This window comes from Metarhizium acridum, assembly GCF_019434415.1.
Source record: "Metarhizium acridum strain ARSEF 324 chromosome Unknown scaffold_29, whole genome shotgun sequence".
Taxonomy (NCBI): Eukaryota; Fungi; Ascomycota; class Sordariomycetes; order Hypocreales; family Clavicipitaceae; genus Metarhizium; species Metarhizium acridum.
The window spans coordinates 1,607,078-1,620,443 of record NW_027094017.1 but is presented as its reverse complement, the minus strand read 5'-3'; the positions used below and the strand labels follow the sequence as shown (position 1 = coordinate 1,620,443).

The 13,366-nt window shown below is 52.3% G+C and overlaps 6 protein-coding genes across 6 annotated transcripts; 4 read left to right on the top strand and 2 right to left on the bottom strand.

The window, feature by feature from the left end:
- Positions 1 to 84: 84 nt before the first annotated feature.
- Positions 85 to 1,916, top strand: NFS1_1 (cysteine desulfurase; the record flags this gene model as incomplete). The annotated part of the gene is made up of 3 exons (XM_007809248.1): positions 85 to 337; positions 418 to 1,241; positions 1,494 to 1,916. 3 exons carry the CDS (start codon positions 85 to 87, stop codon positions 1,914 to 1,916), a joined length of 1,500 nt encoding a protein of 499 aa, XP_007807439.1.
- A 1,251-nt stretch (positions 1,917 to 3,167) lies between these two features.
- Positions 3,168 to 3,841, bottom strand: J3458_004568 (uncharacterized protein; the record flags this gene model as incomplete). Its single annotated transcript, XM_066118287.1, has 2 exons — positions 3,168 to 3,358; positions 3,595 to 3,841. The coding sequence occupies 2 exons, from the start codon at positions 3,839 to 3,841 to the stop codon at positions 3,168 to 3,170; spliced, it is 438 nt and encodes a 145-aa protein (XP_065976890.1).
- An 893-nt stretch (positions 3,842 to 4,734) lies between these two features.
- J3458_004567 (uncharacterized protein) lies at positions 4,735 to 5,628 on the top strand (the record flags this gene model as incomplete). The annotated part of the gene is made up of 1 exon (XM_007809250.1): positions 4,735 to 5,628. One exon carries the CDS (start codon positions 4,735 to 4,737, stop codon positions 5,626 to 5,628), a length of 894 nt encoding a protein of 297 aa, XP_007807441.1.
- A 2,047-nt stretch (positions 5,629 to 7,675) lies between these two features.
- On the bottom strand, positions 7,676 to 9,399 carry J3458_004566 (uncharacterized protein). The gene has a single exon (XM_066118286.1). It carries the CDS (start codon positions 8,927 to 8,929, stop codon positions 8,084 to 8,086), a length of 846 nt encoding a protein of 281 aa, XP_065976889.1. The 5' UTR covers positions 8,930 to 9,399; the 3' UTR covers positions 7,676 to 8,083.
- Positions 9,400 to 10,819: 1,420 nt separating this feature from the next.
- On the top strand, positions 10,820 to 12,252 carry J3458_004565 (uncharacterized protein). The gene is made up of 2 exons (XM_066118285.1): positions 10,820 to 12,135; positions 12,198 to 12,252. The coding sequence occupies exon 1, from the start codon at positions 10,994 to 10,996 to the stop codon at positions 11,672 to 11,674; it is 681 nt and encodes a 226-aa protein (XP_065976888.1). The 5' UTR covers positions 10,820 to 10,993; the 3' UTR covers positions 11,675 to 12,135; positions 12,198 to 12,252.
- J3458_004564 (uncharacterized protein) lies at positions 11,943 to 13,046 on the top strand (the record flags this gene model as incomplete). Its single annotated transcript, XM_066118284.1, has 2 exons — positions 11,943 to 12,135; positions 12,198 to 13,046. The coding sequence occupies 2 exons, from the start codon at positions 11,943 to 11,945 to the stop codon at positions 12,791 to 12,793; spliced, it is 789 nt and encodes a 262-aa protein (XP_065976887.1). The 3' UTR covers positions 12,794 to 13,046.
- Positions 13,047 to 13,366: the final 320 nt, after the last annotated feature.

The window sequence follows — 13,366 nt, the reverse complement described above, 5'->3', positions numbered from 1 at the left end:
ATACCTTTGCCTCTCCTCTCCGCTCGTCGGGCCTTGGCTTTCTGTCTTGCCCATGCCACTGCACACAACACACTCATCGCTATCATGTCCAGTTTAGCATCTTGCGCGCTACGCTCGGCGAGCCGCAAGGCTACAGCTACCGCCCCGTTGCGTGCTCTGCCTCGTGCTGCCCTGGTGGCCACGAGAGCGAAGCCTGCCAGACGGGGATATGTGACCGAGTCCAAGCAGGACCAGGCCCGCGTCGAAACCGCCATCAAGCTGGATAAAAAGGATTTCGTCGACATCCCTCCTCCGCCCATGGGCGCTCCTGCGGATGCCAAGGTCAGCCCTATGGCTGGTATGTGCGCCTCTGATGTGGCCTCGTTCGCCATCTCCCAGGCGCGCAATTTGATAGACTAACAATTTTTGCCTTCGCAGAGGTTCTAAAGCAAGCTGCCGTCATGGAAGAAGGACAACGACCAATCTACTTGGATATGCAGGCGACCACGCCTGTTGATCCCCGCGTCCTCGATGCCATGATTCCTTTCTATGTCGGCGTCTACGGGAACCCCCATTCTCGGACACACGCCTACGGCTGGGAGAGTGAAAAGGCTGTTGAGGTTGCTCGTGAGCACATCGCTTCGCTCATCGGCGCTGATCCCAAGGAAATTATTTTAACGTCGGGTGCCACTGAGAGCAATAACATGAGCATCAAGGGCGTTGCCAGATTCTTTGGTCGCTCTGGCAAAAAGAACCACATCATCACAACACAGACAGACCACAAGTGCGTCCTGGATAGTTGCAGGCACTTGCAGGACGAGGGCTTTGAAGTCACCTACCTGCCCGTCCAGAACAACGGACTGATCAAAATGGAGGACCTGGAGGCCGCTATCAAGCCCGAAACCGCCCTTGTCAGCATCATGGCTGTCAACAACGAGATTGGTGTTATCCAGCCCCTAGAAGAGATCGGCAAGCTATGCCGTTCCAAGAAAGTCTTCTTCCACACTGATGCCGCCCAGGCCGTGGGAAAGATTCCTCTAGACGTCAATGCTATGAACATTGATTTGATGTCGATTTCATCACACAAAATTTACGGCCCCAAGGGCATTGGAGCTTGCTACGTCCGAAGAAGACCAAGGGTCAGATTAGACCCTATCATTACTGGTGGTGGCCAGGAGCGTGGTCTCCGAAGCGGCACCCTCGCACCGGCATTGGTTGTCGGCTTCGGTGAGGCTTGTCGCATCGCCAAAGAAGAGATGGCGGTAAGTTTTTTTATTTTTTTTTTTTTTTTTATTAAATATCACCCTCCTTCCCTGTACCTTGTCCTCGTCTCCGTATGCGCTTTATATGATGATCTGCTCTACATGCATGGCTTTCTGAATGGCCCGTGACAAGGCCGTTTGTGTTGAGTGAAGCACCCTGTCTGATTTGCGTTTTCATTTTTCCGTACTTTCAAAATGATCCAACCAAGACGTTCAAGACGGATGAGCAAGTAAAGCTGATGCTTTTTATAGTATGATTCGAAAAGAATCAAGGCTTTGTCCGACCGACTTCTTCATGGTCTCCTTTCCATGGAACACACCCAACAGAATGGCGACAAAAATGCCTTTTATCCTGGCTGTGTCAATGTCTCCTTTGCCTATGTCGAGGGCGAGTCTCTCCTCATGGCTCTGAAGGACATTGCCCTGTCTTCAGGCAGTGCGTGCACTTCGGCGTCCCTCGAACCTAGCTACGTCCTCCGAGCCCTTGGAAACAGCGACGAAAGTGCGCATAGCAGCATTCGATTTGGTATTGGTCGCTTCACCACTGAGGCCGAAATCGACTATGTTCTCAAGGCCGTTCAAGAGCGAGTCAGCTTTTTGCGAGAGTTGAGTCCCCTTTGGGAGTTGGTGCAAGAGGGTGTCGATCTCAATACCATCCAGTGGAGCCAGCATTAAAGGGAGGGCTCACGTTTGTGGATTATAGTTGGGTGGTCAAAGTGTGTACGAGATGATTGAAAGCGGGATTATTTGGAGTTGAGCAGGATGACTCTGGGCAGCGATGCCTTGTAACAGCATTGTATAACACGATACCTCGAAATTATGGGATACGGTACATGGGATAATCTTTACAGATAGCAAATTGTCTGTCGTTTATGTCGGAGAAGCATGACATGAGAAGCCCTCAAACTATATTGCGGGTTGATGCACATGGGATCTCATATCATGTCGATGTCCGTGATGTCAACGTTGCAGTGTGCCTGTGGAGTTTGGAACTAATTAGCTCCATTCGGCTGAACATAATATCTGCTGTTGGCAATCAACACATTAAATACGAGACGGCCAGGGTCCATCTATTGGCTACCATAACGCCCGGGTTGATGGCCCCTGGCCGGGGTCGCAATCGTGACAAATTATGTACGTGCCAAGACCAACAAACCAATGGTTTACAAGAATCAACTACCTTGAGCCAGTTTTCCTCACGTCTAGGAATACAATGACCGACTTGTTGACAGATGTGCAAACCCCACGTTTGTTGCTTCGGCCGCTGAAAACAAACAAATGCCCGAGAGAGCCAGGAACTCGAGTGGTTTCATAAAGTCTGGTCTAATGAACAGTCCACCAAATGGAGGTACGTTTTGACGTCAGTCTCTCTGTGCGGAGGTAAACTCATTGCCTTTCCAGTCCCCGCGGACCCTGTCAGGATGAAGCAGATAGCATGGCTTGGATGCGCGGCATCCTCTGCTCCCTAGAACCGGACTCGGAGCCGAAGCTCTCCTACGCAGTCTTGTATCCCTCTGGCGGTGGCAAGGGTGCATGTTCCCCCCGGCACGGCAGACGAGACGCCCTGGGAGGTGGCTCGCATCGTCACCCTGCTGCCTACCAATTTCGCCGCTTCCTCAGACGGCACGACGTCGTCAGACGCCCCCGGGAAGGGGCACAAGGCCATGGAGGTAGGGTACATATTCCCCACGGAGGCTTGGAGGCCGGCAGAGCTACGATGCTGTCCACTTTACGCGACGTGTCTGACCTGGGGTGGTGGTGTTGACGCTGGCAAAAAGCTGTTGAGGAGGAGAAAGAAGCAGCAACATCGACAAACACGTGTTGCTAATAAGCCCGCTTTGGGAGCATGCTGATAACAGGACCTGGCACACTTGGGATACAGGCAGTGCGGTAAGCCCCCGAGGATGTCCTTCTTTCTCTTTCTCCTCACCGGCTTCGCGGGGTGAAGATGAGCGGCAGCGGAGGTGATACCGGCGTAAAGGTGTCCTGTTTCCCCTCTAGGAAGGCCTCCTTTGTCTGGCCGGGCGCGATGCGAACATTGTACCGCCAGAAAAGTTCAGCTACCACGCGGCGAATCTCCATGAGTGCCAGTCTTTTGCCGACGCATGCACTCGTCCCTTGTTCCTCACTGTGTTAGCCGGTGGGAATGGAGCTAGTCTTTTAGGAGGGAGATCGGGTTGTACCTATGTTAAATGGTATAAATGCAGACTTATCGAGGATCAAGTCTGGTCGCGTGGTCCAGCGCTCGGGGATAAAGTCGTTTGGCTGTGCAAAGCAGCGGGCATCTGCGAGTCGAGTCGGGGCGAATACAGCTCGAGACACAAAGGGAGAAGAAGGGGGGAAGATGACTAACCTCTGAAGACGGTGTAGGAGGGAACCTGAACAATGGTGTTTCCAGGAATATGTCTCTCGCCGATAGGCAACCCTTCTTGAGGCGTCATGCGCTGCGTCCCCGAAGGGACTGCGGGATGCAGGCGCATCGTCTCGCTGATGACGGCATCCAGCAAGGGAACCTTGAGTAGATTGTCATGTGCCAAGCTAGGTAGCACGTCGAGCTCTCTGTGAAGCGCGTGGGCGAGCTGGAAAAAGACGTGCGTCATCGTGGTAGAGACGGATTCACTGCCCGCAATGACGATCAGCTGCGCATCGCCGTGCAAGTCCCGCCGATCCTGCTGCGTCTTGCTGCCGCGGTTGAAGTCGGCCAGAAGAAATGAGAATATGTCGGTCAGAAACAAAACTAGTCTTTATGGCTACTGGGCCTCACTTGACACCTACCTTTGGTTGTAAGAGCCAGCTCCCACGTCTTTCGCCTACGGGCATGCTCCCGCCTGTCGCGTACCATGAAGACGGGCGTGCGTGGTTCCAGCAGAGTGTACCATGGGCCTTTGGTAGTCGGTGACGGAGGCTTGCAGTCTGGACAATATATAATCCTCGGACGGCACGGCACGCAATTCAATGCATCCAATGCATGTCGTCCAGAGTGAGAGCATTTTGTGCGACTGTACTCCGTATGCGAAAATTCCAAGATGGCCCTACGGTGAAGGCCATGGGCATGCGGCATGAAGTAACTCTGCAATACTTGACACGGGAGCCCGAGGAGAATTCATTGTACTTATTCTTCAACGTGTAGGATGCCTTGAAAGAAGCGAAAATACAGCATATAGGCCCGGGTCTTGCATGGCCCGTTGTCCAGGTATCCGACTTGAGACAAAGTTGGTTGCCGGTTTGGTGGTGACTGACGACAGAGAGTGCAATGTGCCACACAACACATGGTGTAGCTAGAACTCACCTAGGTAGGTATGGACGTATGTCTTGTCTTGGTGATATCCCAGTTGCTATATACTATTGAGTATTGACTCCATCTATTCTCCATCTAGTTACTCCGTCGTTCACTTGTAGTTACTCCATACGACATCATCTGCCTTCAACCCGTCCACCAGGAGCACAGCACATGGTAGTTACATACTTCTGCAAGGCGCACAATTATCCCAAAATGACTTCGGTGCCACCTCCCGGAAACGACATGGACCCCATACACCTCACGGGCGCACAGGAAACGCTTCTCATTACCCTGTACGGGAGATGGCAAGACTTCTACTCGCCCAGGCCGCTCCTCGCCGATCGCTGGTCCGCACAAGTCATGGCACGAATTCTGGACAAGGCAGCCGAAACACGCCATCGGATGAGGGGAGTGCTGTCGGGTCTCCCACTCATGGTATTGCGCGCCCGTCTCTTGGATGAATGGGCTGCCGAGTTCCTGGCCAACAACGAGCACGCAACCGTTGTCCATCTTGCCTGCGGCCTTGATGCGCGCGCCTTGCGACTACGTGACGGGTGCGGCGACGGCGTGAAATGGATCGACGTTGACTTTCCGGATGTGATTGACTTGCGGCGCCGCATCGAGATGCCAGAGCCGGCGTCCACCACCGACGGGTACACGTACGAAATGGTCGCGTCCTCAGTCGTTGAAACCGAATGGCTGGCCAAGTTGCCGACGGGAAACCCTACGCTCGTCATCTTCGAAGGCCTGACCATGTATTTGTCGCCCGACGACGGCCAACTCTTGATCAAGCGGCTGATGGACCGGTTCGGCTCCGGCCAGATGATTTTCGACAGCATGCCGAGATCAACTCGATTTTTACTAAATGCCTTTCTTTGGCTTAAGGGATGCTGGAATTTTACCTTTGACTGGGCAATCGACGACCCCGGAACCCTGCAGGAGTTGCACCCCGGGTTGGAGCTGTTGACCTTGGTTCGTATATGGGACATGCCTGGCCATGAGCGTTTGGCTTGGTGGATGCGACTCGCGGCCTTTGTCGCTTCTTGGATACCGATTCTGAGGAGCCTGATGCAAGTAACGAGGTTCCAATTCCAAATGAAAAGGTAATCTAGTAGTAAATATAGGTTTCGCTCATGAATTATACTGGCAGTTGGTCGTTTCATCTTGGCGAGGCTGTTGCTGGCTTTTGCTTGGCACACAAAAAAAGGGTACTTGGTTCTCCGACTTCTGCAGTCATTCCGCTCGTAAAGGTGAGAGAGTTTTGGCACTGTTCACATGGAATTGACATGCGGTGAAGTGCACAAGATGATGAGTGGACACAAATTATATCACAATTACAGTTTCTAAGCCAGTACACGATGTCTTCAAACAGTCCTGGTAAAACAACGGTTGCCATTCAATGCCATGAAGCCACGTGCTTTTACACCCTACTTTTCTGCTTTAGCCTATACCTCTGACACAATCGTTCTGTGACCGTCATCATGCTTGGACGTGTTTCATACACGTACAGTGTCAACATTGACAACGGATGTGAGGGAAGCATGAGTCCTTGGTGCTGCTCCTTTGGTTCTGTAAAGCTACAAGCACGATGAGAATTCAGCGTGAATCATATAGACCGTGTACATAAAGAGACCGCACCTTTCAGAGGTTGGCCTCTCCACAGGACTATTACATTCCTCCTGCGTTTGCGACATGAGGTCCTCAAGGTTTTGGGTTAAAAACGAGATTGATGAATTATTTGAGGAAGCTCCCATTTCGTCACTGGAGTTTGATCTGTCGATATACCGCATTCACACCCTTCAGTGATGATGTAGGATGGGGGAGGAGATAACTTATATAGTGGATGAAAAATATTGCTGAAATACACATTTGTTGAAGACCAACATGATGCACAACATTTGGTTATAGTACCAACACATAGTGCTATAACAAGAAATATAGAGCATTCAACGACGCCTCTAGCATTTTGCTTGATGTGTAACCCAGAGCACCACCGGATTGGCTCGGGCCCAACGCCGAGCCCGATTCCCAACCGATGAAGCGTTGGCTGACGGGCTCAATGCATGCGCATTTTGGAGAGCCAATGAGGCCGGCGGGGGAAGGAGGTGACGGCTGAATGTGCCATGTTCAGCTGAAATACCCTTGGCTGATATTAGCAGTCATGTTGATGAGACGCACGATCACATCACTCCCGGAAACACGTCCGACAGGAAACTTTACTCCCTGCTCCATATATGATGAGTCGCAGCGTGATGTGAAGCACGTATGCTCCGTGACAAATGTTAACTGTTTATCACCACATATGCACGAGAGCACATGCATTAGAACACCTTGTGCTGTAGGCATGGAGCATTCTGGCCAACATGGATACTTGTACCAGCGCAGGTTAAGAAAAAAGCAATACAGAACTCGTTTGCGAGCTTGGGCGCTTGACAAGAAGGCGAATTATACAGCATTTTCAAAATCCAACAGAGATGACGCCTAGAGGAGGATATTTCTACTAAAGACATGTATATAGATGCTCTTGGTCTCCCGGCTTTTCTTGAGGAAAAAATACTGAAGAGTTTTGCGCATGAGCATGATCAAGTTTCGTAGAGTGCTTAGCTGAAAGGCTCATTTTCTAATGCAAATTTGCGTCTCTGATATAATGCAATGGGTGTACGCGAAATACAACGAGGCAACGACGCCTTGCGCCAACATGTCACACCCAGCCAGAAAATAAGCCCCCAGATATGCGTAAATCATTTATTGTGTACGTAGCTTGCAGGTTACTCATCTACTCCCGTTGAGGAACCCTTGACTGCTGAGTTTTCTCATCTTACTCGGCTGTCTTTGAGCTGCGCACGGCATATGCTTGTTTCTCAGCGTTTCCACAGACCAACATGATGAAATATCTATACAGCTCTCTGCCTTTTATCCGCCAGATTTCAGAAAACCAAACAATCACGGCACCAACCGCCGGGCCTTGTTTGTCACCACGAGGCCTCCATGGTTCTGAAAGCCGTCTCATGTCACCACCACTGTCTACATACACACAACATGATACAGGTCCAAGAATTTATCTTCATCACTGGCTTGAATCCGATTCAGGCACTTCAACACAAGTCAAGACGATGAGAAATACGAAACATCACAATTAGATGCTACAGCGCATATCTAATAAGAATTTTGTGCCGAGGCTATATAAGTAAAACATGTCTTGGCTAGGTACATTCCCTGAGCACAATCCCAGACTCGACGGGAGAGAAACATCAAAATATGATATACTATAATGTCGCTTCTGATGAAACCACTCATGGCCAGCCTGCCCGCCATTGGATGGGTGCGAAGAATCGCTGGTCCAATCAAAGCACTGCCAGTGGTTCGGAAGAAAGAAAAGAAATGGATTAAGATGTTGTTGAATCAGAGCTCCAAATATCAACAATCATGGCACGCTTCCGCCAACCGAAGAGTGTTGATCAGGGGTACCGTAGCAAAACAATGAAATGCTAAACACGCTGAAGTCGTTCTAGTCCTCAATCTCAAACGGGAGCATGAAAATGAGAACTCTCTCTTTTTTTTTCTACCATGGCAACTTGGTCTTGGTCGGGCAAGCCTTCTTGGTGGTGGTGACGGTCACAGGAGGCTTCTTGGTGCAGGTAGGAGTAGGCGTGCAGTGCTTGCTGTCAATGGCGGTGACGGTGACGGTTGAAGCAGCCGGGCATGTGTCACTGGCCGGGGGAGCAGCAGACGTTGTAGGAGGAACAGCAGACGTCGCCGGAGGAGCTTGAGACGATGTTGCAGGGGGAGCAGCGCTGGTCTCGGGAGGAGCAGCAGAGGAAGATGGAGGAGCGGCCGAGGTAGCAGGGGGAGCAGCAGAAGAAGTCGCGGGAGGCGCGCCGGAATTCTTGCAGTTGGCCGGGCTGACGGCATCCTGAGCATCCTGGAGGTCCTTGAGAAGACCGGCGACGATGCCCTGGGCAATGCCTTGGGCGGCGGGAGGGACCTTGGACACAACGCTGTCGATCAGGGCCTTGGAGGCAGTGTTGATGTCACTGGTCTGGGTGAATGTGACGTCGCACATGCCGGCCTTCTCAATGGAAGGCACGGCAGCCTTGAGATCTGCCAGGAGGGCGTCGCCCTTCTTCTGGAGATCGCCGGCCGGGGCTTGAAGGCCAAGCGCATCGGACAGCGTCAGGTCGCCCGAGGGGTCGACCTTGGCCTTGCCGTCCTTCAAGGCCTGGATAAGAGAGTTTGAAGCGGCCAGCACGGGGGCCGGGTCGCCGGAGAAGCCCTTGATGGCGCTGTCCAAACCGTCGATGCCTTGTCCGGCAGACGTCATGGCAGCTTGGATCGTGGCCAGATCACGCTGGACCAGCACGCCGGCATAGGCACCAGAGGCCAGAGTAGTCAAGGCGAGGAACTTCATTGTGGGAAATTTTGGCTTGGATCTTCAAGTTGGAACGGAAGTTGGTCAGGGAGGCAGAAGGAGAATGATGGTGCTGATACTCCAAGTGTTTCAATTTCGAAAGCTGAAGAACCCAAGGCTGCCTCTTTATACCCGGGAAACTGAACCCCATGCCTTCTCAGATGCTCCTCACAGGAGTCTTAAAGTCGGTTTGTTGAAACGGATGATGAATCGACCAAGATGACGACGGGGCGTCAAAGTTGGATGTTCCTGAAATCATGGAGACTTCAATGTTCGACTTGGGCCGACTTGACCCCAGACCCCAGATTGTGGCGTCGGCCATTCGTTTCGTATTGATGGCCAAAACGCCGCGCGGGACATGTGCTCGATCCAATAAAGATCTCGACCCTCGCTTGCCTTGGTATGGCGGCTCGATTCCCCGGATTTGCCTCGACCGTTGAGCATGTTGGGGAAACCTTGCAGAAGTGGCGCTCAGCTCTCCGGGCAAAGAGGGGACACATCCTTTGTCAAGTCATGTTTTGTCGAGTTGAGCAAGGTTCCAGGATGTTTTGGCCTATGTGAAAGTCATCCTACGCCGCGTTGACAATCACCTCGGCGCACATGCGCACACATGATGGTGGGTGCAATTTTGTACGACAACAAGTTGGCACCAGCTGAGAGGTGTTCGAATCGAGGTCTTGTTGCGAAACTATCCTGCCCGAGCTATTATTGGCATGCTTGCTAGCCTTGTTAGTTCATCGTGTTGTGTTGGGTTGTGTTATCCCCGTGGGTTAGGTTGCAAACTGTCTTACTTGGCCGACGGATGTGCCCGGGACAAACCACGATTCCCCCTCCCGCGATGAATTAGCCCTTTGTCATCAAGAGTTGCCGTAAAACAGCCTCAAACGAAAGAGTGATTAGTGCGAACTAGTCTCGGTGCGAGTATCCGGCACCGGGTGAGTTGTCGAGCAACACTGACCACCGCATTATTAGTCTTTTTAACTAGACTTGTGAGAACGAATCCTCGCCTTCTTCTCTCGCCCCCTTTGTCGTGACATGACTTGTATCCAACAGTTAGTTTCCACACCGACCCAATAAATAGCCATCTGCCCTTTCCCACGAGTTCCACCACCCCCTGAACTGGTGGAACCTTTTCCCATCCTGGCTGTCCCTGGGCCTTGCACCTCCGGATTTCTCGGGGCCTCCCGACGCAAAACTTTCTAAGTTCTCGGTTGGAAAAGTCTGGTGGCTGGCACAAGGGCCACTCTTCCCTGTCAGCCAGCCATGAACGTCCACGGCTAAGTAACACCGTACAGGCAATTTACAGGCCGATTTCACTGACAAAAGATGGGAACTGATAAAAAAGAGGAATTTTCTTGACATGGTTGAATCCTTATCGCCGCCCTTTGTGTCGTTACCTCAGCCAAAGAGTGTTGTCTACAAACACATGCATGATAGTTGCGACCGGCTTGCTGATCGGCGACAACACACAACATGCCAAGCTTTGGTGCTCCAGAACAAGTGCTTTGGTTTTGTTCATTTTTTCTCATTTCTCACCCGCGGTGCGGTCGCTGCTGCATCTATTCCATCCTTTGCGTTGTGACCTACAACACAAATACAGTGGGAGGCAAAAGCATTTGACCAGGTCAGGTACTGGCTATCGTGCTCCATACCATGATACACTACTCTACTGTTGTGTATAACTACTTGTTGAGAAAATACATTCCGCCATGGACTGTGAATCAAGTGTTGAGTCTTGAGCAATGATGGTTTGTTGGGTTTGGCGTTGTCGGCAAATCAGAGTAAGACACTACATAACTATGTACTTGGCCTAATACAGCGAGATACATATCAATTGATGCAGAGGCACTAGTACTCCAAATCAATCGAGTGTGGACTACTCTGTACCGTGTCGGAAGTCGTCGTCGTTTGATTTCGTACTTTCTGACCATCCTTGCCAACCTTCCGCTGCTTCGCATTTGAATCCCTCGTGCCGTACCGCCTCGTCCTCCGGCCCAGTCGACACAAAGGCAGCCCAACATTCATGTGTCTGCGCCGTCTCCGCTCCGTCTCGGCCAACACTTGATGATGCGTCAACATGGCAGTGACGCCGAGAGGAGAGAGAGCGACTTGACAATAGACGCCGCGCCACCACCTGCTGCAGACGACGAAACGCCCGTCCTGTGCGACTTTGGCCAGGATGTCAAAGTCCACAGGGCCTTTGAAGAGGTGGCGCGCGCCAAACGCGGCTTGAAGCAGCGGCACATCCAGATGATAGCTCTCGCCGGGACGATTGGCACAGGGCTCTTCCTGGCAACCGGCAGGGCCCTCGCCAACGGAGGGCCGTTGGGCCTGGTCCTGTCGTATGGAATCGTCGGCATGCTCATGTGCGCCGTTGTCGTGTCCATAGCCGAGCTGAGTGCCCTCGTTCCTCTGTCAGGCGGCATCGTTCGCCATGCCGAGTGGTTTGTCGATCCGGCCCTGGCCTTTGCCCAGGGCTGGAATAGCACCTACGCAAACGCCATCCTGCTGCCTGCTGAAATGGTTGCGTGCGCAGTCATTATAGACTACTGGACGCACATCAACCATGCCGTGTGGGTTACCGTCCTCGGCGGACTCTTGATCCTGAGCAACATGCTTCTCATTGGCGTCTACGGCGAGCTCGAGTTCATCTTTGCCATGCTGAAAATTGCTCTCATCATCGGCGTCAACCTCATGGTTCGTGTGGGCTCTGGCAAGTCATGTTGTCCCGTGGCTGACTGCTGACGTCTTGGCGGCCCAGAGCATTTGCATCACGGCCGGCGCAGGGCCGCATGGCGAGCCCATTGGCTTTCGCTTCTGGAGGCGCCCGGGACCGTTTGTCCAGTATGCCGGCATTCCCGGCTCCTGGGGCCAGTTTGTCGGGTTTTGGCGAGTCCTGGTCAGCGCGGCGTACGCCTTCTCCAATGTCGAGAACATATCCGTTGCCGGAGCAGAAACGCAGAACCCGCGGCGGAACATCCCCCGGGCTGCCAAGCGTGTATTCTGGAGAATCATGGTGTTCTACATGCTCACTGTTTTCTGCATCGGACTCATCGTCTCATCCGCCGACCCTGCCTTGACGGCGCGCTCAGGCGATGCCGGTGCGTCGCCCTTTGCCATCGCGGCCACCAACGCCGGCATCAAGGCCGTGCCGTCCATCATCAACGCCGTGGTTGTAACAAGTGCCTGGAGCGCGGCCAACTCTGGTAAGTCCTGCGGCTACTCCACGATATCGGAACCGGTTGAAACGACTTACACACCTTGGTAGCCATGCTCGTGGGGACCCGAACCCTCTATGGCCTTTCTCTTGAGGGACATGCGCCCAAGGTTTTCAAGCGTACCAACCGCTTCGGCACGCCGTGGCTTTCCGTGACGGCTGTGGGATCGCTCATGGTGCTGGGGTATCTGACGCTCTCATCCGCAGCGTCCGTAGTCTTCGATTGGATGCAAGCTCTCGTTTCGGCGGCCTCGTTTGTGCACTGGATCAACATCGAGATTGTATACCTCCGTTTCTACTACGGGTGCAAAGCACAAGGAATCAGCCGAGACGAGCTTCCCTGGAAAGGCCCCCTCCAGCCGTATGCAGCATGGGTTGCCCTGGTGTCATTTACCATTCTCTTGATTACCGGCGGATTCTTCGTCTTCATCGACGGCCATTGGAGCGCTCAGAGTTTTGTATCATCGTACTTTAACATCCCCCTCATTCTCGTCCTGTACTTTGGATACAAACACTGGCGCAGGACAACGCTGGTGTCGCTGCACGATATGCCTATTCGAGGGTTCCTGGATGTTGCAAGCCGGAACCCAGAGCCTGTCGAACCACCTGCCAAGGGATGGGCGAGGCTCAACATTCTGTGGGCGTAATGTTTCCGAATATGGTAGTCCATCTACATTTTGTAGGTTCATGTTTTGTGATGATTGACCCCTGACATCGTTTGGTACGTGCGATCAGGACTTGGACACCTTATACAGTCATACCAAAATGATTAGCTCAATAGGCTGTGTTGTTTGTAGTTAGATGGCAGCCTTTTGACTTGAAACATGATTTCCGTCATCGTCACCCTTCCTTACGAGTGTAAATTATAATATACACACCGAGATGGCGTGGGCCACGCAATTTTTTGTGCAAGCGTTCTTAGGTGACTCTCTATACATCATGCGGATAGGCACAATCAGCGACGACTTCCAACTACACATCAAGTCTTCAAGAACTGGCACATGGTGTTGGGATATTAGCAGTGTGCGTTCCTGCTCCCACGATGCCTTCCTCCCATCTGGATACAACTGGAGTGGTTTGCAGGGGGCTCTGTGGATGCCATGTATTGAACGCCCTTGGACCTCAATTTGAGATACTAATACCTAATAGCGTAATTTCGATGTTTTATCCACAATGGTTGGATGGATTCTCATGATGCCCGAGGAATGTACTGGATCGCT